The sequence below is a fragment of the Geotrypetes seraphini genome, chromosome 14 (assembly GCF_902459505.1).
Source record: "Geotrypetes seraphini chromosome 14, aGeoSer1.1, whole genome shotgun sequence".
NCBI lineage: Eukaryota > Metazoa > Chordata > Amphibia > Gymnophiona > Dermophiidae > Geotrypetes > Geotrypetes seraphini.
In genome coordinates this window covers 73,288,021-73,314,379 of record NC_047097.1, presented here as the reverse complement: position 1 = coordinate 73,314,379, position 26,359 = coordinate 73,288,021, and the positions used below count along the sequence as shown (strand labels likewise).

The window sequence follows — 26,359 nt, the reverse complement described above, 5'->3', positions numbered from 1 at the left end:
GACATACATATTCAGGGCATTGCTCTGGATGCTAATTTTGTAAAAAGGCACGTGTGCGCTGTCTTCGTGTTTCGCTTAGGTGTCCTGTTGAAAAAGGAGACCCCAGTGCTGAAGTTCTTACGCCTGTGAAAATTCTACGAGTGTTGGGTAAATTCCTCCAGGAGTATTTTCTTTCCCATGACACAGATTGTGTTCCTAATGCCAAGGATCTTTGCTCTGCTGGCCTCGAGGGGGTGCTGAAAAGTTCTCAGCCCAAGCAACCAACTTCCTAAATTCTGAGCGTTACTTTGCCACTGTAGTTGAAAAGACTGTTGTCTTATTTTCTTAAGTACCAATTTGCAGGAAGAAAACTCTCTGTTTTGACATTTCAGGTCATTGATTGAACCGTATCCACGTCATTCTCGTCTTGGTTGGGCTGAGAACTTTTCAGCATCCCTTCATACAGAGGAATTAAATGGGAATTTAGAAAAAGTTCACCTAACTAAAGGTTCCTCGTTAAATACTTCCAACTTGTATTGACTTTGATTGCCTTAATTAACAAGATGTTTATATGCCACGCTTCTCTGAGTTCATGCTGTAATTAATGTTTTTATTCTTAGCTATTCACACCTATTTCACTCAAAATAAACCTAAGCCAGAAAAAAATTGCTCGTATCATCATCCTCTCATCTAAGTACCGTTTTCACAATTAAAATAATTACTTTAGGTAACAAAGTTTTTTTTGGACTGGTTTCACTGCAAGATTAAGTGAGAGTGTGCATATAAATAGCTTTGGATGCCGCTACCTGGAGCTAAGGGTGATTTGCATTTTTTGCATTAACATTCTAAGGTGGAAGACTGAAGTCTAGCCATTAGCAATGAATTGTAGTTGCTGGCTTTAGTCTGCTTTGCATTTGGTTTTCCATGTTCTCAGGGACGGCACATTTTAGCCTTCAGACTATTAGGGAATGGAATAATAGCTTTTTTTTTTTTAAATCAAATTGCACATTGAAATGCCCGCTCTTGGAGAGTGCATTGGAAGAAAGGGAAGAGAACAGCCTTCCAGGAAGTGTCTTGACTCCTGTTTCAATGTTTTAACCATTTTGCCAAGCTTAAAATATCAAAAGTCTGATCCCATTAGCAGGTTCTAAGCACTTGAGCTTTTGAATATACAGAAAAAATGGTAGCAAATGCTGAGTAGGACTGAGCCTCATTGCATTAAAAGAGAGATTCTATAAATGATCACCTCATTTACATACCATTTGCATGCATAAATGTACAGAATACTGGCACTTTTGCGGGTAAGTTCACACGTATAGTATGCAGATAAGTAGCCACAAAACCCTCAGCGCTTTCAATATGATTTCTAAATCCAAGTTTAGATATTTTGCGGAACACGCACAAAAATTCAGTAGCGAACTTAAACCATTTTCAACGCAACAAATTTCCATCATTTTGTTTCAAAAAAGGCCATTTCTTAGCTATGTTTGTCCTGAAAGTGTCCACCTTAGAAACATAGAAACGTAGAAAATGACGGCAGAAAAGGGCCACGGCCCATCTAGTCTGCCCACACTAATGGCCCACCCCCTAACTACCTCCATGAAGAGATCCCACATGCCAATCCCATCTTTTCTTGAAATCCGGCATGCTGCTGGCCTCAATTACCTGTTGTGGAAGATTATTCCAGCGGTCAACCACCCTTTCAGTGAAGAAATATTTTCTGGTGTCGCCATGAAATTTCCCACCCCTGATTTTCAACGGATGCCCTCTTGTTGCCGTGGGTCCTTTAAGGAAAAACAGATCCTCTTCCACCTCGATACGGCCTGTGACATATTTGAACGTCTCGATCATGTCTCCCCTCTCTCTGCGTTCCTCGAGTGAGTACAGCTGCAACTTACCCAGTCGTTCCTCATACGGGAGATCCTTGAGTCCTGAGACCATCCTGGTGGCCATTCGCTGAACCAACTCAACTCTCCGCACATCTTTTTGATAATGCGGCCTCCAGAATTGTACACAGTATTCCAGATGGGATCTCACAATGGATCTGTACAACGGCATTATGACCTCGGGCTTACGGCTGACGAAACTTCTACGGATACAGCCCTTTTTGAACCATTTTTTAAAAAACATATCCAAAAGAGAAGCACGCAAAACCAGCCATTGGGATGTAGGAGGGGACCACACAGACATCCCAGCAGAGCAGTGGCCACTGGCGTGAAACGTGCATAAAAAGTCCCAGGGACACATCTCGTCCTTAACCAAGTTTTCAAGTTTTCTTAAAATTTGACCTACCGCCCTAAGTACAAGGGCTTCTAATTGGTTTATGTTTAAAATCAAAGACGTAGCTAAAAAGCCTGAGCAAGTACAAGGCCATTGAAAAGATGGAACTCCAGTCGTTTGAGAACAGCAGGAAAATAGGAAAGAAATGTTATCTTGCTATTGAGAATATGTCAAAACACAGGGCCCCCCAAGCAACCAAGTGAGCACACTTACAAACCCCTTCCTACTGCTGCTATGGAGTTTGCCCCCCTCACCCCACCCCACGCAGCCTCATTGGTGATGTCACGGCATGGGTGGATATAGCACAACGGCACCAGCATGGAACGTGAAAGTGAAGGGAGGGAGAATCGACACAGCAGTGACTATTCGGCTTTATTGAACTCTGGTTCAACGTTCGTTGCAGCACCTGTTTCCCTTTGCCCTGAAGAAGTGGTTTTATGCCATGAAGGGGCTTGTTAGTGTGCTCACTCGGTTGCGTGACCCTCATTTTCCCACAGAGTTCTGGAGGTTTCTTAAGCCGTTGGTTCTGCGCTCTTCATGCCTGAGGCTTTTTCCTCCATCGTTTCTATACCATCACATGACTGACACACAATCGGAGGCCGCCAATATTGGCACCGTATAGAGAATTTGGGCCTTATTTGTTGTGAAAACAGGTCTAGCCTCAAACGTCCAAATTGCGCCCTGGATGTGCCCTTTACAGCAGTGTTTCTCAACTCGGTCCCGGAGTCCTCCCTTGCCATTCAGGTTTTCAAGATATCCCCAATGAATATGCGTGAAATACATTTGCATATAATGGAGGCAGTGTGTGCAAATTCAATGTGGATATCCTGAAAACCTGACTGGCAAGGGGGAACTCCAGGACTGAGTTGAGAAACACTGATCTACAGTATTCCACTATTGCAGAAAAACATATCCGGATCCTAGGCCCAAACCATGTCCCTAACATGCCCCAGTAAGATTTAGATGCATTGCAGACAAACAGCATAGAAATCCGTCTGCAAAATAGGTTTCAAAAATAGCAATTTGGAAGATTTTATGCTACTCTTTGGACATTTTTCTTTTTTGAAAATGAGCCCTATAGACTAGAGTATAAATGCGAAAGGAACATTCGCACAGGGAGAACATGAGAGACACAGGCTGTGCTGCATCTGACAGAACACTGCAAGGTCTAGGAAAGGAAGTGAACTCATGGCCTGCTGGGAAAAGTAGTCCCTGATGGCCAGATTCTCAAAACTCACTGTGCATTTGACAGGGGACGTTAAACTAGTCCAAGTATTTTAGCTGCCGATTCTCAGAACGGCTCACCGTGATCTTTTCCACGCTTCCTAGGAGTCTCTGATTGTACTATGCAAATGTCGTACAATGAGGTCATTAATATTAAAACGATCACTCCGGGTGATTCTCTAAACTTTATGCCCACTTTTTACAGGCAGAATTTTCCAGCAGGGTCTCCAAGCTATCGTGGCCTTTCTTTCCTGTCAGTGCCTGAGCACTGATTGGCTCAGGCACTGACAGGAAAGTAAGGCTTGACAGCTCAGATCTTACTACAAAATATCCCTTTCTGCCCAGAAATAGAAAAAATATCCCCAATTCCTCCCTCCCTCCCATTGATCCCTCCCCCCCCAGGTCTGTTTGATGCTCCCTGTCCCGAATACTTTAAAAATCATTGGCAGGAAGGATGCCCACTCCCTCCTGCCACTGGGGTCCCTGCCCCCTTGACAACTCCCCATCCCCCTGTACCTTTAAATTGAAAAACAGCAGGAAGGATGCCCACTCCCTCCTGCTGACAGCCCCGCCTCTTCAAAATGATGGGCTCTCCCCTTCCCGATACATCCTAGGATGCACTAGGAAGCCTGATTGGCTCTGGTGCCTAAGGCCCCTCCCCTTGAGAGGGGCCTTAAGCACCTGAGTCAATCAGGGCCTTAGGCCCATCCTAATGTAGCCAAGGATGAACCAGGAAGGGGAAGGCCTGTCATTTTGAAGAGGCGGGCCTGCTGGCAGGAGGGAATGAGCATCCCTTCTGCCATCATTCAAGTTAAAGAGACGGGGGGGGGGATAGAGGCTCTAGGAGCAGGAGGGAGTGAGCATTCCTCCTGCCAAGGCACGGGGGATGTTTAGGGAGGGTCCATGCAGCGGCATCCAAGGCAGGATGGAGTGGACCTCCCTCCTGCTGATCTTGTACAGGGTGTCCGCGGGGGGGTGGGGGGGGCAGTGGCAGGTGAGGAGGGTGTTGGCGGGTGTGGGGACTTTTTCTTCTGCTGCTCCCCCTGCTGATCAATCAGCTGAGCTGGGAGAGACCTGTGGTTCAGTCGATTGGGGCAGGAAGAGCAGCCTTGACAGGAGGGAGGAGCTAGTGATGACTCTTCTGAGCAAGCGCCAGGGACGGTTACTCCCCCCACCCCACCCCCCCTTTACAGGCAATTCTCTGCACAAATAGCATGCATTTAATTTGCATGCTATTATGCTGAGAATCGCCAGTAAAAGAAAAATCGTTCCCACTGTGGCATTTTTTACATTTGTCGGAGTCTTAGAGAATCTGGCCCTGAGTTCTGAACTGACAGGAAGTTTGTTAAAGCTGGAGGAGACACGCAGTGAAGAAGTAGCGGGAACTCAAAATATAACATGAAGATAACTGAACACCTGGAGTTAATGGGATGCTTGGCGAAAGCGTCTGAAAAAGATACTGTTGGGCTGAGAAACAGAGGGTTTGGGGAGGGGGGAAGGATGAGAGCTGCAAAGCTACAAGATGGTCTCAGGAGGGGATGTTTGAGACTTAGTTGTCAGATCTTGAAATAAGGTATTTATGATTCATATATTTCATTTTCTATTCTGTTTTCCCCAAAGAACGGGTTACAGGTTACAATTTGCCGTAGTTACAATGGGGAAAAAAAAATCTTGAAATAATATAGGAACTTAAATACTGCTGCAGAAGTTTGGATTAAGGAGCTATCAGGATTTATAGAAGTTGATAGGAGAGCAATGTGGTTGCTGATTAGAAGCCATAGGGAAGCATTCAGCTTGTGCTGGAAATATCTGGGCAGGTAATCTGTGCTGGAGAAGAACCAGAGAAGCTGGCAGAGGTTTTGTATATGAGTCGGGGGGTGTTACTGATCAGGAATCTAGGAGAAATAAACTGATTACATTCACTGTGATTTATAAAGACAGCCCGAAAGCACCAATTAAGGAGCTACAGAAGAAGCCAGTTAAATCTGCCTCATTAATATTCTGCTTTTATGTTAGAACATTGCCTTAGGCAATTGGGATTGGTATGGGTTCGCTGTAGCGGTCGAATGGTATATGAAACCCCTAGGATTTGTTGCCTGGAGTGATTTTTGCAAAGGGTAGTTGTGGAAAGTTGCTAGAGAAGTCCAGTGTGAAGCATCCGGTCTTGGAAATGAAGCATGTCAATAGTATGGAAAAGTATTGATGTACCCTTGGCCTGAGACAGGCTCGTTATCTTCTCCACTTTCCTTCTCTTGTCCTCCAGCTGTGAAGAGCGCTGTCCATCGGGGAGTCACGGTGCACAGTGTGAGCTGCGTTGCCCGTGTCAGAATGGGGGCACCTGTCATCATGTGACCGGCGAGTGTTCCTGCCCTGCGGGATGGATGGTATAATTGTTTATTTCACTTGTACAATAACATCCACATTCCAAATGGTTCCAAAAGTATCATTCGAAATATTCCATTGGGAACGGTGCAAATTATTGTTAATTTCGGGGAGAGATGTGTTTTGTTTGCTTCAGATTATGAAGCGTTTTGTACAGCGTTCCCACACTTCCAAGGGAGAAGGGATTTTATCTGCTGTAGGAATATAACATGTCGCTGTGGGGTTACAGCAGAAGATCAGAGAAATGGTGAAACGCTAGGCAGATAAGATGTCAAAAAAACTTCAGGCAAATTTCCAATGTGTCTGTGCAATTGAGGAAAATTGAAAATTAGGCAATGATAAAATTCGGCACCGACCCTATTCTATAAAAGGATGAGCACTCTTTATAGACTAGCATCGTGCACTCAATTCCACCAGCTGAAACTGGCAGGGCTGTGGAGTCGCTAGATAAATCCTTCGACTCCGACTCCTCAGTTTCTGGTACCCAAAATTGTCTCCGACTTCACAGCCTGCTGCCAGGTACTTGTGACCTGGATTGGCCATAGTTGGAAATAGGATACGAGCTTGATGGGCTTTTGGTTGGACCCAGTATGACAGTCAGATAAGTTGAGTAAGAAAGCGCTTTAAAGATGACCCTGCATGGGTGTCCTCTGTTGCGTTTACTTTTACAGTGGCTGTAGACACATGAACTGGAGAAATCTTTCTCTTCAGTATTGCTCTGAAAGGTGCAGCAGAGCCTTTGCTGGATCAAGGTTTGTGTAAACACATTGAGCTTATTCTCATAAGGACCCCTCTTGTAGGCCCTGCTGGTGTCTCCAGTGACTCCCTTTCCCCCTTGGCCATCTCCACGTTTTCTTCATTTTCTTCTTCTCTTCCTATGAGCCAGATAAGTTAGGCAGTGGTACGATGGTTGCAGCTTTTGTGAATGTGGTTTTCAATCGTATCATGATGTGTAAATGCTGTTTTCTCTTTGAGAATGTAAAACCAGTCCTGCTCTTTCTTAGGGCTCTGTGTGCGCTCAGCTGTGCTTACCTAACAAGTTTGGAATAAACTGTAGCCAGGAGTGTCCGTGCCACAATGGAGGGCAGTGTGATCATGTGACTGGAAGCTGCCAGTGTCCCGCTGGGTACACAGGAGACAGGTAAGGCCAGTGCTGTCTGCATGCTTCTTGGTAAAACGAAAGACAGTGACATTTAAAACTGAGCAAGATTGTGATTGGTCCATGTATTTATTTAATTAAAATACAATGGAAGTAGCAGCAAAGTGGATCCTTTTCCAGTGCATAATCATAGCGAGGAAAGAAGGCGCCCAGCATTGCCGCAACATGCATCCCCCACAATCTTCCTCATGGTGAACATAAGAACAGCCTTATTGGGTCAGACCAATGGTCCATCAAGCCCAGTAGCTGGTTTTAAGAAAGGTTTGGACAGTTTCCTGGAAGAAAAGTCCACAGTCTGTTATTGAGAAAGACATGGGGGGAAGCCACTGCTTGATCTGGATCGGTAACATGGAATGTTGCTACTCTTTGGGGTTCCAGAATCTTGCTATTCTTTGAGATATTCTTTGGGGTTCTAGAATCTTTTGTTACTCTTTGGGATTCTGGAATGTTGCTACTCTTTGGACTTTGGCCAGGTACTGGGAACCTGGATTGGCCACTATGAGGACGGGCTACTGGGCTTGATGGACCATTGGAAGGCTATTTTTATGTTCTGCACATATGCCAATCACTATCCCCAGCGACTCATCTCATGTAAATTTAGCAAACCTTCGATACTCTCCGCCAATCTCATTTACATGCTTGGTTGGTTGTTTTTTTGTTTTTTTTAGAATGACTCACCTTTTTGAAATCGCTACAATAATGGCCCATTGTTTTTTTACCACAAAGTTTTAAGAATCTGACCCTGAAAGCCCACTAGCTCCTGGTTGGTTCTGCTTTTTGTGGTTTTCTGGGGGAGGGGGAGGGGGGGCTGCTGCCAACTTCTGTTTTCAAATAGGGTTATTGAAGTCTTATTCACATCTTTGCTTAGTGTGTCATGAGGTCAGGATGGAGGAGACCAGAAACACCGTTGCAATTTAGTGAACTGATCCTGGAGCCAATGCAGCGGAAAACTGAACAGCCTGTCTTGCGCTTCCTATTTTGTGGCATTACTTCTGTTCATATTGGTGGTGACACACTCTAAAATGATGATTGAATATGTGAAAAGTTCACCCAGATTCACAGGAAGAAGTGGAACTGGACTCGAAACGCAACCAGAGCTTAGCAGCTCATTTTGTAACTTAATTAAGCAATGAATCTGCCGGTTAATGTGTTATTGGACACATCAGATTGATATGTTGCCGAAGAAAGATATTTAAATAGAAACCTAATTCCTGCTGTGATCATCCTTATGTTCCCAAGGAGTCATTATTAGGGTACTTTGTACAAAATTCATTAGCTGGAGCTGTTTGATCTCTAAATAAATAAGTTGGTTAAATTGTTAGCAGAAAAAGGGCTAATTATGTAAATGGACCAGGTCATCAATATTTCATTTCCAGATGCGTTTCTCCAGATGTAACATTGAATCTTCTATAAATATAGAACAGTCTAAACAATTATTGACTAAAAATCCATCTTGCTCACTGCGGTGCTTTCCCACTAACCAGTCGAGCTGGATCTGGCTCTGAGCAGAAGGAACCTTGTCTTTGTTAATCAAATAATTTCCAGCCAACTGTAGACATAAAACAAACTGGTCCCCCCTCCCCCATCTAAAAATCTTGAGATCAATTTACAGTGGCAGCGATGACAGAAGAATTGAATCACTGTTCTACGTACGTGAAGGTCTGTGTTCAATAAATGGCGCTGAAAAAAACTCCGCCCAGCGCTCTGAATCACGCTCTGTTTATAGCATAGCGCTTAGAGCTAATCTCTGCGCCTGATTTAAATCCCGGCAGATAAGTTAGGCACGGATTCCTGGTGTTCAGAAACGCTGCGCGCCTCTTTCATCAGCACCCATGACCTGCCCGTGGCCACGCCCCCTTTTGAGTGGAGCGCTGTACGATTAGTGAGTGGATCTTTATGGAACAGCATTTAGCAAAGTGCACATGCAAATCCAAAATTTCACCAATCCCAATAATTGTTAGCATTAAATAGCTCATTAGCCAATTTAATTATGCCTGCATCATAGGAGAGCACATCGTTTTGCATGTGTAAATTTGCACACCATTTATACAATCTGGGGGATAATAATAATAATAACAGCAGTTTATATACCGCAGGACTGTGGAGTTCTATGCGGTTTACAAAGATTAAAAGAAGGTGCAAATAGATTGAACTTAACAGGGTGGAAGCTAGAGATTAACAGCTCAAGGGATCAGTTATTGAGGGTCAGCTGCCTAGATATTTCAGGAACAGATATGTTTTTAGGCGTTTCCTGAATTCCCCATAAGTAGTAGGTGTAAGCAATTGTTCCAGATCGTTACCCCAGAATACTGCCTGGTGTGAGAGAAGGTGTTCATGGTGTCTTTTGAGTTTACAGGAGGGGAAACGAAGTTCAAATGTGAGCTTCTCTTATGTCTGTTGGCTGAGAAGGAGAAAAGGTCAGTTATGCATTTAGGGGCTAGACCATATAGTACTTTAAAGCAGAAACAGGCGAACTTAAACTTTACGCGTGCCTCCATCGGTACCAATTCAGCTGTCGGTAGTAAGGTGTCACATGATCAAACTTCTTCAGCCTGAAAATCAGTCTGACCGCTGCATTTTGCATTAATTGTAATCGTCGCATATTCTTTTGGGATATTGCTAAATAGGCGATGTTACAGTAATCAAGTTGACTCAGTACGAGGGATTATACCAGGATTCTAAATGCGGACATATCAAAATATGCTCTAATGGATCGAAGTTTCCAGAGAGTGAAAAAACCCTTTCTGATTAAGGAGTCTACCTGGTCCTTCATGGTTAAGCACTGGCTCTAGTGTTACACCCAATACCTTCATAGTAGACTGAATAGGATAACTAAGGTTATTGATCCATAGCAGTGTTTTGGTGTCAAGCGTGTGTGGCGAAGCTACAAAAAAATTTGTTTTTTCTGAATTAAGTTTCAGTTTGAATTCAGTCATCCATTGCTCCATCAAATTTAGTGCTTCTGATGCCTTGGGAGTAATTTCCGAGAGAGAGTTAGTAAATGGAATGATGATCGTAAAGTCATCTGCGTAACTGAATCATTTTATCCCCATCTGGGTCAATTGCACACCTAGTGAAGACATGTAGACATTGAAAAGTAATGGGGATAGTGGTGATCCTTGCGGTACGCCAGATGGATTGCTCCAGGTATTGGAGAGGTCGTAATTGAAACGTACTTGATAGGTACGGGACATAAGGAAGCCTCGGAACCAGTCCAACACCTCTTCCCTAATGCCAACTGCATCTAGGCATAGTCACCACTCTGCTTTCCTTGCAGACATAAATCTATAGATTAGTAGCACTTATGTTTGAAAGTGTGCACTTACTTGTGAAAGCACCAGCAGGACACCTAAGCACTATTCTGTAACAGTGCACTAAGTAGCATAGGGTTAAATGCAATTGAGGGGGGGGATAGATTGGTGAAGCCTGGGCCGTATCCCATTTAAACATAGAACTTGTAGAATATTGTAACTTACGCAGGGTTTGTAGCTGGTGTAACCGAAGGCACGTAAATCAGAACCTAAGAAGAGTCAACCTGGCTCAGACCAGTGGTCCATCAAACCTAGAATCCTGTTTCCACAGTGGCCAATCCAGGTCACAGAACCTGGCAGAAACCCAAATGGTAGCAACATTCCAGAATCTCAAAGATTAGCAGATTCCAAACAGAATCTCAAACAATAGGAGAAGGTTCCAAGTAGAATCTCAGAGTAGCAACATTGTAGCTACTGATTCCAGGGCAAATAATGGCTTCCCCCATGTAATCTATAGGAACCTAAGAAGAGCCAATGGTCCATCTAAGAACATAAGAATAGCTTTACTGGGTCAGACCAATGGTCCATCAAGCCCAGGATCCTGTTTCCAGGCAGAATCTCAAACAATAGGAGAAGGTTCCAAGTAGAATCTCAGCTACTGATTCCAGGGCAAATAGTGGCTTCCCCTATGTAATCTATAGGAACATAAGACGAGCTATCCTGGGTTAGACCAGTGATCCATCTAGCCCAGGATCCTGTTTCCACAGTGGCCAATCCAGGTCACAAGTACCTGGCAGAAACCCAAATGGTAGCAAGATTCCAGAATCTCAAACAATAGGAGAAGAAGAGTCTAGGTGACAAACAGCCAAGCCTGGTTCAAATCCCACTTCATTTGCTTCTGATCTTGATCAACTCACTTCAGCCTTTAGCGCCTCTGCTACAAACTGAAAGGCTCTTATACTAAGCTGCGTTAGGTGCTAATGTGTGTTTGATGCATCTTAAAAAGGCGCAGTGCGAACACACTCGTGCGTCCTGTGGTAAATGTATAAGCAAGAATCGCGCCCTCAAATTGTTTTCATTTCTTTTGAGGAGTCGTGTCTGGAGGGGTGGAGCGTGGGCTACATTACTGCACCCTACTGGCTAGTGCAGGAACAACGCACAAGTCCTTTACCACCTACACAATGGGTGGCAGCAATCGCATGTGGAGTAATTGTTTTCGTGGCAACTTTAGTGCTTGCTCACGAAAGCAAAGGATAGGAAAAGACCACTTTTATGGCTGCAGTAAAAATGGCCACTTTTTGCCACAGCGTAGTAAAAGAATCCCTCAGAGGTCAATCTGTCTGGAGACACTAGCTGGATTTAACGTACTTTGAGCTACTTTGAAATAGCAGGCCCCTCTCGCACACGAAACGACCACTTATTCACCTTTCCCTCCCTAAAAGGCTGCCTCTACGAGAGATTCATTGATAGAACCCTAGCATTCCAAGCGGGCAAATGGAACAATTGCCTTACCGCCCTCATCTCCAACTCCCCCCCCTACCACCTGTTTAGGAAGTCACTAAAAACCTACCTCTTCGACAAATTCCGCTAACGCTGCCTTCCCTCCTTCCCTGCACCCTCCTGACCTCGATATGCCTCCATTCCCTCTGACTTCGCCCCCCTCCCAAGCCACTATGGCCTCTTTTACTCAATCTCTGTCTTACCTAATTGCCCTGCCTTTTCATAGCCTCATATTTAACATCTCTGTAAATGTATCACCGCTATAACATGTAACATCGCTGTATACGTCCAGTCTCTTCTTTAGTATATGCCTTTTTATTACTGCCATTTATGTAACAACACTGTAAATGTAACAACACTGTAATATGTATCATCGCTGTAAATGTACAGTCTCTTCTATTGTTAACCGCATTGAACTTCCATGGTATTGCGGTATACAAGAATAAAGTTATTATTATTATTATTATTACTCCTGGAAAGGGTGTGAGCTAAATCCCAGTTCAGAAATGGAAATCAAATATCTTGCTTTTTATCGGCCACTGAAGGAACTGCTTTAACCTCTGTTGTCTCGACCCTGACACCAGTGGCGCCCCTCCCCCACTCTCTTCCCCGCCCCCTCTACCACATGTGCGCGCTCCGTCCCCGTACCTTTCTAACTTCGGCGCGAGCAGCCACCGACTTACTGCCCGCGTCGGCTTCGGCGCTCTCTCTGATGTCCTTTCCTAGGCGTGGGTCCCAGAAGTGATGTCAGAGAGAGCGCCGAAGCCGACGCGGGCAACAAGTCGGTGGCTACTCGCGCTGAAGTTAAAAAGGTACGGAGGGAAGGGGCACATGCGCATCAGAGGGAGCAGTGGGAAGGGGGGGGCGAAGAGGAGGAGGGGTGCCAGTGCCCTGAGCAAGATGGGGGTCCCCTCGCCCCCCGTTATTGAAATCTGAATTCCTGTTGAGAGAGGTGGTGAAGAATGATGAAATCTGTATGGGCTCCAATGTGTTCCCTCTAAGCTGAGCAGGTGTCCTCCAGCTGCATTGCTACCACTAGGGGGTGGAATATTTTCAGTCGCTAAGGACAGGTATGTTCCCTGGAGTCCTGCAGAACTTGCCTGTCCCTCACAATTGAAAAATGTGACAGTAAAACAGCACCCTCTATTGGTGAGACTGTGGGTGGAGGACTCCTGCTCAGCTTAGAGGGAACAGACTTCACTCCGAGCATGCTTTTGTACCAGAGGCACCTACGTCCCTTGACTGCCTTGTGTGAAAATGACCTTCTCTACCCAGAGGGCCACATTTTTCAGTGCGCTGGTGGTCCTTCAATTACTTTTCCAGGAGCGCAGCAGCTTGTAGCCGAACGTAAAGCAATTATCATCTCTCTACCTTGTTGCCACAACTCCCCTTCCAGCAGACTGAGCTGCCTGAGTGACAGAATGAGCTCATTAACTCTCAGCCTTTTCTCTTTCATGGTCTGTATTCTCTCTCTCCTGCTTTTCTGTGCTGCAGGTCATCCTGGTGGCCTCCCACATTAATCTTTCATTACTCAGCAGCGGGCCAAGAGAAGGATTTCCAGCCTCTCTGCAATGTGTGCTTCTAATCAATGCTTGGGATTAAACAGATGCTGATGGGCATTCACCAAGACCTAACCAGCAACAGATAAGGAAATTGCTTTTCTCATTATGGAAGATCAACCTTAATGCAAAAAAAAAAAAAAAAAAAAAAAGAAGACGAAAAAGGAACAACCGACAGCTTGTGAAAGTAGAAATCCTTGGAGACTGTAGCTTAACCTCTACCCCACCTCCTTACTGCATCCTTTGGAGATGACGGGGGGATAGAAACATGATGGCCCATCCAGTCTGCCCATCCGCAGTAAACATTATCTCTTTCTCTCTCTGAGAGAACACATGTGCCTATCCCAGGCTTTCTTGAATTCAGACACAGTCTCTGTCTCCGATTACTCCAGAGCCTGTCACCTCTTAACTTCATCCTGTGTCCTCTCATTGCAGAGTTTCTTTTCAAATGAAAGAGACTCGACTCATGTGCATTTACATTACGTAGGTATTTAAACATCTCTATTGTATCTCCCCTCTCCTGCCTTTCCTCCAAAGTATACAGATTCAGATCTTTAAGTCTGTCCCCATACGCCTTATGACGAAGACCACACACCATTTTAGTGGCAATAGATTAGCTGCAAGATCAAGATACAGCTAATTGGTTCTGAAAAGGTTATAAATGAGAGAACTTCTTGGCAGTTTCTAAATAAGGTGCAGTACGATTGTTTTGGTTGCCCAGTGTAAACATGAGTTTTGGGCATGAGCTAACTTTGCACAAAGCCTCCAGGAGACATCAGCACACAATCCTATGATGCTTCAACACGGATGCAGAGAAGAGCAGAGAAGACCGGAAGGATGAGCAGAATGCCGGGGGTTTAACATGAGGGCTGAGGGTTCATTTCTTTTTCCACAAGGTGGGATGGGAGAGACAACGCGGAAGAACGAAGGCCGGGATTCTAAAAGTGGCACCGTAATCAGGAGCCTGAATAAAAAAATGGCACCGGTGGCGTGTCACTCAGGATCACGGCCTGCGTCAAAGGTAGGCGCCAAAAATGTAGGTCAAGGTTTTAAAGGACTACATTTGCGGCAGCTACCTTCAATGCGGCGCCACATGTCAACCCCGCCCATAATCGCACCTCTTTTGACATTCAGTCCCGCTTGGCATCTGTGTAAATGCGATTCCGGCCCAATGTTTTGTAGGTGCCCTGTGGCACCTACATTTTTTTCTTTTAATTGGTTTCTAACAGCACGGCCAATTGCCATGCCATTAATAGCCAATGAAAAGCTGCTGCTAGAGGACCTACTGGCACCTTTTTAGAATCTGGGGGTGCCCTAGGCATTTCTTTCACTTACCCCCCTGATGCTGGTCTTGCTTGCCATTGGGCCAGCAGAGGTGATGGCTAGTAGCATGTGTGTATATTTACTATCTATTTGTATTTTCTTGTCTAATCTTGTACCTGCGGCAGTGGAAGGTTAAGTGACATACCCAAGGTCACAAGGAGCAACTGTGGGATTTGAAGCAGGTAACTCTGGCTATCAAGTCTGGTAGTCTAACCATTCTGCCACTAGGATATTCCTCCCCTAGTGAAGACCCTTCAGTTTTGGCTTGAGTATCAGAATTCAAGTTGGTTGGGGCGGGGAGGAGCTGAAACCGGAGAGCTAACAAACCCTTTCGATATGGGCCTCACAGCCTTTAATCTTATCAGCAATTCATAAAGGAGTCTTTTTACTAAACCATGTTAAGCCCTAAAGTGCGCTTAGCTCATGAAAAACAGGTTACCAGAAAAGATGTTTGAGTTGTGGGCGTTATTTTTTCAAAAATAATTTTTAAGGGGCGTGTCATGGGTATGGAAGTGTTGTATGAGTTAACGTGAGAGCGCTTAGTGCTTCCGAAACAGGAGGCGGTAAATGTTCCCGTGTTTATTTTATTTCTTTATTTCTTTATGTTAAAAACTTCTATTCTGCTTTAGATCTAAGCAGATTGCAATAAAAGTTACATATAGCAAATCATCATCAAACACACAGCTGTACAGTTTAATGCACAGACATGCGGTTAGCGTCCTTTCATGAATTCCCCCCTCCCATCCCCCTCAGGGCATTAACCTGCTCTGTTCTTCTTTGTGAGCTTAGACTAAAATGAGCATTTTTAGAAACACTTGCAGGAGATACAAAAGCCAATGAGAAATTAATTGGAGCAGCATATGAGAAATGTTTGTATATTTTCCCACCAGGCCTCCTTTGGATCGTGGAATCCCAACATGCTCATATTCTCGTACACTCAATCTAAACATGTAATGCCACTGCACAATGCTCTTAAAATGACCTCCTGCTTATGTGCTTTGACAACCGAGCTGCTTCCAAGTCATCAATCTCTTCTTTAGCACCTAAATAAAAAATGATTCGTTCAGAAAATCCATCGCACTCTCCAGAAGAGTTATTTTGGTATCTTCTGCTTCTTTCCAGGTGTCAGGAAGAGTGTCCCATTGGGACTTATGGCTTTCGGTGTGCAGAAAAATGTGACTGCCAGAACAGAGCTCAGTGCTACCACATTAATGGAGAATGCCAGTGTGAACCAGGCTTCAAAGGACTCCTTTGCCAGGAAAGGATGTGTCCAGATGGGCTTTATGGGCTGAAGTGCAACAAACACTGTCCTTGCCATCTTAACAACACTCTTGGGTATGTAGACTTGGATGTGAGTCGCTCATGGGCTGCGTAGCTGAACATCCTGCATTCTGATTGGTCCAATGGGGTCCCCTTGTGGAGAAAAAGAGTGTCCTTGGCTTCCGCTTCTTTGTTTGACAACAAATTTTGTTGGATTAATGAAAAATTTAAAAGGACACTGATTAAATCCCAATTTGGGACGTGTAGCTTTACTGTTTCTCCGTTGTATTTTTTTCAGAGAAGGTATAGAACAGCTTCTCAGTTGAGGTGATGGAGATCTACATCCCAGAGGATCCTAAGTGATGGGGATCAAATAGGGTCTGTAGTGCTACATTAGGGGTGGTAGATGAACCCAGGGGTGTTCAAAGTTTAGGAGTATCCCCTGGGAATTGGAGGGTGGGAGGAGGCGGGTCTAGAGTGGCACTATGGCAGCTCTTGGAACTAATGGTCGGGAGTAGCCAAGAGCAGATTTATATTTAGCTCAGAGTTCGGTGTGATGTGCTGTAACCTGTTCCTAAATCTGTCTAGATCTCTGCAAAAAACAGAGTCTATGGTTCGACAAACTCAGTTCTTTTCAGTGACATAGTCAAATATCAAATTTTGGATGGGTCTGAGCCTGCCCCTCTCTGACATCTCTCCTCCCTTCCACTGCAGGTGATATGGCTCCTCTCAACCCTCTCCCCATGTACCTTTTAAACAATTCAGGTGTTTACGGCTAGTGAGCAACAGCGAATATACATAGCCTTTCCTCTGATGCAACTTCCTGTTTCCACGTAGGTGGGACCGGGTCAAAGGAAAGGCTCTGAGGTCAGCGCAGCAGCATGGATGAGATGTTGGTGCTGGCAAAGAACTCGGGTGTTTAAAAGGTATATTAGGGGGTATGGTGAGAAATGCTGGATCACCTTAGGAGGAGGAGAGGGAAAGGTGCCAGGAGTCTTCAGTTGGTGGTGCTTGTGGATCCCCTATCAGCCACATCACAGGCTTGCTCACCTGTGGCTATGCTACTGCTGCATTTATTCTACATTTCATATCCTGCTTAACGCAAAAGGTCCTCCTATTGGTTTTAAAAGTATTTCCCTGTAACTTCCTCGAGTGCCCCCTAGTCTTTGTAATCGATCCACTTGTACCCGTTCTACTCCACTCAGGATTTTGTAGACTTCAATCCTATGTCCCCTCAGCCGTCTCTTTTCCAAGCTGAAAATCCCTAACCTTTTTAGTCTTTCCTCATATGAGAGGAGTTCCATCCCCTTCACCATCTTGGTTGCTCTTCTTTGAACCTTTTCTAGTGCCGCTATATCTTTTTTGAAACAAGGAGATCAGAACTGAGCGCAATACTCCAGGAGAGGTCACACCATAGAGTGCTACAGAGGCATTATAACATTCTTAGTTTTGTTTACCATCCCTTTTCTAATAATTCCTAGCATCTTGTTTGCTTTCTTGGCCGCCGCCGCACATTGGGTGGAAGGTTTCATAGTAACATAGTAGATGACGGCAGCTAAAGACCTGAATGGTCCATCCAGTCTGCCCAACCTGATTCAATTTAATTTTTTTTTAAATTTTTTCTTCTTAGCTATTTCTGGGCAAGAATCTAAAGCTCTACCTGGTACTGTGCTTGAGTTCCAACTGCCGAAATCTCTGTTAAAACCTACTCCATCCCATCTAAACCCTCCCAGCCATTGAAGCCCTCTTCAGCCCACCCTGCATTGTCCACGATGACACCATCTTATTCTTGAGCGCTAACTCCCAAGGTGGATCTTAGCATCTGGTAACTATGATCGGGTTATTCTTCCCAATGAGCATTACTTTGCATTTGTCCACATTAAATTTCATCTGCCACTTGGACGCCCAGTTTTCCAATTTCCTAAGGTCTTCCTGCAGTTTTTCACAGTCCACATGTGTTTTAACAACTTTAAACAGTTTAGTGTCATCTGCAAATTTAATGACCTCACTCGTAATTCCAGATCATTTATAAATAAAGTCCAAAGTCACCTTTACTCTTGCAGTTCTATGGTTATGTTTTTTTTACCAAGAAGAATTTGTTTCTGGCTAGGGACTATTGATAGATTTTTGGATCCTGTCCAACAGCAATGTTGGTACTTTCTGCACAATTCAGCTGCTTAAAAGGAAGTGATTTAAAATAGTCCCAAAGTGCTTTTCCGTCTTTGTACTGCTTTTTATTCCGCTTCTTATCGGACATCTTTGTCCTTGACTAGGAACTTACAATCCAATCCATGTGTGAAACAGTAGATGAGATCTAGCAGAGTAACCTGGTACCTCGATTAAGTGTCATCTGTATATATTTTCTTTTGTTGGGGTGGGGGGGGGGAAATGATGTATTTAATTCCAATACAAAACCAACTGATGGTGAGACTTCTGTTCACATAATCTGTTTTGGGTAACGGGATAGCTCCTCCAATCTCATCTTTCCTTCATGTAAATGAATAGGGCAGCTAGAATTTGGGATTTCGAATTTACCTTTTCAAAGAGAAGTTCTATAGCGCTTTGAAATTGACTTCAGCTAGCTCTACGACAGAAGTATTTGCCTCTTTGAGCTAAGCCCTCTTTAACGTTTTCAGATGTCAAGTTTTTGTGACATTAGCTGCTGAGGACTTGACTGAACTGTGGGTGTTTGGTAAACTTATCCATTGGTTTGAGCAAGATTGTAAAGCCTTTCTGCAGTTTTTTTGACCTCTTTCTCTTTGCTACATCTCAGTTTATTTAGAAACATTTTTTTTTTTAATTCTTTAGTCATTTTATAATTCACAATAAGTGTACAGTAAATATCAAACAATTAGAATACAATATCACTTGAAAATCTACCATATCATACAACAAAAAGATATAACCCCCATCCCCTCCCACTTCCATATACAAGAAAAAATATACCACATGAATATAATATCTTATCATTCACATATATTATTAATAGAAATGCAACCCCCCCTCCGATCCACATGTAAGAATTAAAAATTGGGAAAAGTGTAAATTATTCATTAAGAGTCATTGCATTACTATATAAAATATTCTTTCATAAATCTTTCAATAAATACATTATAAAATTTACACTTTCCCCAAATTCAGAATCTGAAAAAACAAATTTAAAGCCCCCACCCTTCCCCTCCCATCCCTCCCAAATCAAAAGTGAAAACTTGGAGACACACATGTGGATTCAGGTGACGAAAAAACCCCTACAGGATATATTGTTATACTTTATTATCAAAATATAATAAGCTATTTATTTTATATCAACCCAACACCCCCGAAAACAAAACCTCAAACAACCACAACAACACTCATATACCCGGAAACAACTTACATTCCACAGACAAACACGACCTCCCTTACATGTGCCTATGTCAACATCAGATCTCTAGGACCCAAAACAGAAAACATAAAAAATTGGATAACAACAGAAAAACTTGACTGCTTATTCCTCACTGAAACCTGGCTAACCTCAGACACAGACCCTAGAATAAAAGAAGTATGCCCGCCGGGATACAAAATAACAGTAACCTGCAGAGAGAAAAAAAAGAGGAGGAGGACTAGCAATAATATTCAAAAACTCCATAACTCTAAACATACTCGAGAAAGTATCCACTCCACAAATGGATTTCCTAGCGTGCCAACTCACAAACACAACACAAAAAAACCCTCTAAACTGCCTGCTCTGCTACATAACACCAGGAAACTGGACCACTGTGAGACCCGAATTTGAAAACTTCATCTACCAAAATTCACTAACAGCTGATTTTAACCTCATACTAGGAGACCTAAACCTACACCTAGAAGACCCAACCTCCATACCAGCAAACAACTGTCTATCCTTCCTCAATGCATTATCCTTCAAGATCCTAAACCCACAAACCACGCATGAAAAAGGTCATCAACTGGACATTGCAGCATTCATGTCTCACCAACCATCCAATCAAGAAATCCAAACTCCTAACGGAACATGGTCCCCATCCCTATGGTCAGACCACTACATCTATAACTTCAATATCAATTGGACCAAAACCAAATTCACACCTCAATCAAAAAAAACCACATATACCTCACGCAAACATATCGACCCAACCATCTTCTGGTCAAAGGTAGACGAAACCATCCAAGACTGCGACCCAAAAAACTTCATCTCCCACTGGAAAAATGTATCCACCAACATCCTTGATAACCTGGCACCCCTACAAACCAAAACCAGAATCAGCAGGAAATCAGACCAATGGTTTGATAATGAATTACTCCAACTCAAAAGACAGTGTAGAAGATTAGAAAGAAAATGGAGAAAAAAGAACCAAGAACAAACAAAAACCGACTGGAAAAAAATCAACAAACTATACAAAAACCGACTAAAAGACAAGAGGAAAAGTTACTATACCAAGCTCATAGGCACAGAAACACAAGATTCCAAAAAAATTTTCCAAATCCTGAAAGAATTAACAGACACCAAACCACACACTACCACCACGAACACACCTCTGCCATCACCTACCCTCTTAGCAGAACATTTCAAGAATAAAATCACCAACACCAGAGCCACACTCATCCTCAACCCATCCAAGCAAAATCCAATCACAATCCACCCTACAGGAAAAGAGGCAATCGCAGCAGACAGAATTTGGACTCAATTCCCAAACATACAATGGTCAGAATTCAACAAATTCTACAAAAAATACAGCCATGCCTCCTGTGACCTCAACCATTGCCCCTCATATCTCCTTACCACCTCTAGTGTAAAGTTCCGCACCACAACTCTACAATGGATCCAATTCACGCTCACAGAGGGCACATTCCCTGACAACCTCAGCGAAATCGTCATCACCCCAATCCAAAAAGATCCAAAGGCACCACAAAACCTCCCAGCTAACTATAGACCTATAGCCTCAATTCCGCTATATGTCAAAATTATAGAAGGCCTAGTAGCCAAACTCCTCACCAATTACATAGAGGACCACAACCTACTCCACCCCATGCAATCAGGATTCAGAACAAACTTCAGCACAGAGACATTACTAGGCTCCCTCATGGATACCGTCAGACAACAACTTAGTACAGGAAAAAAAAATGCTACTCATACAACTGGACCTATCGGCGGCATTCGACCTAGTAGACCACAACATCCTTCTACAGATCTTAGATGCAATAGGCATCTCAGATAAAGTATACACCTGGTTCGAAGGATTCCTAAAACTCAGAACCTACAGTGTAAAATCAAACAAAGAAAAATCAGAATCCTGGTCAAACCCCTGCGGCGTACCACAAGGATCTCCACTATCCCCCACCCTCTTCAATCTATACACTGCCTCTCTAGGAACTCATCTGGATAATATAGGCATAACATCCTATAGCTATGCGGATGACATCACCATCCTCATCCCATACGATCATTCCAAACCAACCATGACAGACGAACTTCACCAAACACTGGAAGCAGTCACAACCTGGATGGAAAATCACAAACTTAAACTCAACCAAGACAAAACCAAATTCATCCTCCTAGAAAACGACAAGATCCAAACCACAACCATACTAGACATAAACGCAACCAAATATCCCATCCAAACAACCATAAAACTACTAGGCATGACCATAGACAGATGCTGCACAATGCAACCGCAAATAAACAAAACAACCCAAAAATCATTCGCAATCATGAGAAACCTGAGACAAGTCCGAAAATTCTTTGAAAGTACACAATTCCTACTTATAGTACAATCCCTGATACTAGGCATACTGGACTACTGTAACATACTATTCCTCCCATGTCCAGCAAATACGATAAGACAACTCCAAACAATCCAAAATACAGCCTTAAGACTCGCCTATTCACTGAGAAAACACGACCACATCACTGAGGCCTTCATCAACTCACACTGGCTCCCAATCCAAGAAAGAATCCAATTCAAATTCTACTGCATATTATATAAAACCCTACACGGAGACAGCCCATCATACCTGAACAATCGCCTCATCCAAGCAACCAACACCAGACACAGAAAAACGCACTCCCCATTCATACCCCCCCCATCCAAAGAAGTAAAAAGAACAAAACAATATGACGGCCTCCTAGCCACACAGGCTGCAAGACTAGACAACCAGATATCCAACCTTCTGATGACAACCCCAGACTATAAGACGTTCAGAAAAGAAATAAAAACCACACTTTTCAAGAAATTCCTAAAACAGCAATAACAACACGACCTCTAAAAGCCCTTAAGATCTACATCTTACCTATCTAGCTATTCATTATAATTCATGCAATTCTGTAATTCTGTAATTCTGTAATTCTCTAACTCTGTAATTCTGTAATTCTTTAATTCATTGTAATCCTGTCCTTAAACTAACCTTTTGTAATCCGCCTTGAACCGCAAGGTAATGGCGGAATAGAAATCCCGAATGTAATGTAATGTAATGTAATGTATATCAACCCAAATTATATATAAAAGAAATTATCATACTTATAAATGAAATACTCAAAATCATTACTATTCATATACATCTAAATATCCCATATATAACATTAAATCTATTATTTGGGCAAAAAATGATTCATCCAATACCTAAAAAAATCATATACAATTACCAAATGATTAAGTAATTTATGTATATAAGTATATATCTCTAACATAAATTGTCATTCTTCATTCTCATTACTACTATAAAGATAATCAGTAAATAATAAAAGATTATCCTAGTAATTAAAGTTACTTCCTCGTCAATAATAATATGTTACTCAATACACACAAATAAAACCCATTTAAAGCCGAATCTCACTGTAAATTATGTACTAAAAATTATATTAAATACAACACCCAATATCATATGTAATTACTGAAACCACACAAAATGTGACTAGCTCTATCTTCATGCTATGTACCCAGATGTTAAATAAAAGGTCAACATCAATATTCCAACACGTACTAACAGAAAGGACAAGTTAACAGCTATTAGAAGAAACATAAATAGAAAAAACATTCAAAGAATGTTACCATAAATGTAATTTTATCTTTATATTTGAAGTCACTGAAACAAGCAATAAAATGCAATAATGACCCACCTATTATAATACCAATATATCTGGCCCGATCGAGACACGGGGAGTGGTCGCCGGGGCCAGGAGGGCTTGGGCTACCTCCTAGCCCGATCGAGATGCGGGGGAGGGGGGGGTGGTCACCGGGGCAGGAGGGCTTGGGCTCCCTCCTGGCCCAAGCCAGTCGCGGGGGGGGGGGGGGGGGATGGTCGCTGGGGCCAAGAGAGCTTGGGCTCTCTCCTGGACCGATGTTAATCGGCGGGGCTAGAGGGCTTGGGCTCCCTCTTGCCCCGATATCGTCGGGGAGTCGGTGGGGCAAGAGGGCTTGGACTCCCTCTTGCCCCGATATCGTCGGGGGTGCCGCGGTTGGCCAGGGCAAGAGGGCTTGAGCTCCCTCTTGCCCAGATGTTGTCGGGAGGGGGGGGTCGCGGTTCGACATGGCAGGAGGGCTTGGGCACCCTCCTGCCTGGATGGTTGTGGGGGGAGGGGATTCTATAACCGGTGTTGTTTTTGACAGACACCGGTTACAGAATCCAGCTTTTAGGTGAAGGACTGGCTCCTCCTTCGCCTAAAAGCCCTTCTGTTGGACGTTTGGGGCTTAGGTGTTTTGTTGGTTCATTATGGACAAAAAGTGTAGACGTTGTGTAGGTGTACTTGTAGACGTAGTGGTGATCTGGGCGTTTAGTAGAGGCAGGCCATAATCAAAACAAGGACGTTTGTTTTGGTTATGGACACTTTCCCTGCTTCTGCTTTGAATGTTTAAGGACTTAGGCATTTTGTTTGATTATGCCCCTCTAAGACAAAAGGACTTGCATTAAACCTTTTATTTTCAAAAAATAAAATATAAAGGTTTTGAATAATACTTCTAGTATATTGAATGCTTGCTCTGCTTCACTATTAAACTCTTTGAGTGCAAATATAATGGATTCTGTGACAGTGATTTTTGTCTGATCTTATGAAGCGGAACAGTGATTGACCAAGTCTGAAAGGGCAGAATGTAGATCTCTTCTGTTCCTTTTTTCCTTGCTGTAGTTATGGAGAAGAGTCTCAAGAGGTGTTAGAAACATTTCAGTTTGGATTTTAAGTCAAATCGAGCATTGAGACTTTCAGTAGCGTAGCTTGGACTCAGGGCTAGATGCACTAAACATGATCGCTAAGACCGTGCGAGTCGCTGTTGGCCAACTGTGAAATAACAATCAATGTTCCAACAGGTTTCCATGCAAATTCTTTGCATGGAGGTTCGTTGTAATCCCCATTGGACCAGTTGCTCTGAGAGCCCTTATGGGGAAGCCCCAAAGCAGCCTCCTGCCACTCAGCTGTTGGGGCTCTTTTCTTTTTAATGGCACAGATGTTGTCTGTGTGTTAAAGGATGTTTCCTTTTTTATGGAGGATGTATTGTTTTTAATATTTTCTATGTTTTGGGAAAAAGCTTAGTTTTAGGCGGTGTTTGATTGTGATCCGCTACATTGTTAGTAACTCTTGACCTGTAAACCGCACAGAACCATGAAGTCGCTGCAGTATATAAGAACCAATGTAATGTAATAATATAAAATTTTCAATAAATAAAAATATGTACAGAATAGTCTTAAACAACTTTAGCATGTACGTTAAAGAAGACCATGTAACGTTTAGGCTCACAATTGCCAATTACTGGTGCATTTCCGTGTGTTATTTTATCACATACACACACAATTGGTGCATAACTTTGAAGGCCAGGTTTTAGAGCAAAGGGATAACCTCAGCTGTGTCCACTGTGCTTTGGCTGCCATTGTTTGTCAAATTAAATTTAACATTCGCACTGAATTGCATAAAGCCATAAATGGCCGTGCATTGCACGTTTGAAACCTTTGTCCATCTCGGATGTTAGAAATATGCCATTCTGTTGGCGTCTTCATCTGGTACAGACTCGTTTCATGGCTTCTTGAGGACCTCGACAGCAGCTCCAACTTTATGGAATTTGCTTCCAGTAGAACTGAGACTCCTGGGTGATGTTATGACAGTTACAGAGCAGCTAAAATGGTGATTCAAGTGGGCAGAAGGGGCTCCTGACTGCTTAAATCATGCTCACTGTTGTGTTGTTCAATCAGTGGCGTACTGAGGGGGGGTGTGGAGTGCCCCAGGGGTGCCATTTTGGTGGAGACGCCAGCACCTCTCTGCCCCCATGCCACGCTCGTGCTCTCCCTTTCTTGCCCCCCCATGTACTTCTTTAAAAATATTTGCCAGCGCGAGCAACTATTCTAGCCTTCTGCTTCGCCGGCATGGCTCCCTCTGAAATTACTTCCGGGTCGCAGGGCCCGGAAGTGACATCAGAGGGAATGCCAGTGAGAGCAGCAGGCTGCAGAAGCTGGTCGCGCAGGCAAAGTTTTAGAGGTAAGGGGGTGGAGTGGGAAAGGAGGATGTGAGTTTGGCGGGCATGAATGTGGCTGGCAAACGGATGGGAGGGCATGGAAGAAGTGGGGGTGCTACCACCTCAGGCGTCTCTTATCCTCATTACGTCACTGTGCTCAATATTAACTTTTACTGGCCATCTTCGGGTAAGAGAGGAGCTTTATGGGGGCAGAGTTGGTAAGGAGTCAGTCCTTACACAGGTGCCTGCGCCCTCATAACTTAAGTGGGCATATAGGTCTACACAAAAGCAGTCCTAGCTATGCCTACTTAGGTATGCGGGTACCAGCACTGAATATCTGATGGTATCTATATTTAAGTTCTAGGTATCAGCATGGAGATCACCATTGATGACTCCTCCCTCTGGCCCTTCTAACATTCTCCAATCCCCCCGTCTACCCCCCTACAGGCCCTCCCAGGCCTACCAGAACAAGCCTGGTGGACTAGTGATGGTCAGGGCAGGAGCAATGCACACTTGCTCCTGCCCTTTATGGCTTTTAATTAAAAAATAATCACTTTGACATCTAGTGGTAGTTTGGTGGTACTTTATTGATCGCTGACTTCCGCCTCCTTCCTCATCAGCCAAGTTCGGCTAAAGTTGTTGTAAATCCAATAAATTGTGGTAAATCAGCCCGTTCGGCCCTGCCCCCCCCCCCTCTATTGACCGCTTTCCTCCTTCTCTCCTTCCCTTTTCCGCTTCTTCAGCCATGTTCGGCGGAAGGTGTTGTAAATCCAATACATTGTTTGTAAATCGGCATGTCAATGCGGATCCTAATGTAATTGTTGTGAACCGCCTAGAACTCGATGGGCATGGCGGTATATAAGAATAAAATTATTATTATTATTATTATTACTGATAGGGGGATCAGTTTGTAGTAGTAGGAGTATCGCAAAACTACCACTAGAGTTGGGGCACCACTAGATTGCCAGGCCTAATTCAATAGGCCTGGGGTGGGGTCCTGTTGAGACT

At 43.6% G+C, this 26,359-nt stretch overlaps 1 protein-coding gene across 7 annotated transcripts in view; it reads left to right on the top strand.

Annotated features, from left to right (window-relative positions):
* Positions 1–26,359, top strand: part of MEGF11 (multiple EGF like domains 11) — a 322,743-nt gene that overhangs the window by 210,222 nt on the left and 86,162 nt on the right. For 6 of the 7 annotated variants that reach the window (XM_033920814.1, XM_033920813.1, XM_033920812.1 and 3 more), the window contains 3 exons: positions 5,747–5,867; positions 6,870–7,006; positions 15,780–15,992. In XM_033920814.1, coding sequence (XP_033776705.1) covers positions 5,747–5,867; positions 6,870–7,006; positions 15,780–15,992 — 471 coding nt within the window. The remainder of the gene's footprint in view (positions 1–5,746; positions 5,868–6,869; positions 7,007–15,779; positions 15,993–26,359) is intronic. The other variant, XM_033920817.1, reaches the window with a different exon arrangement.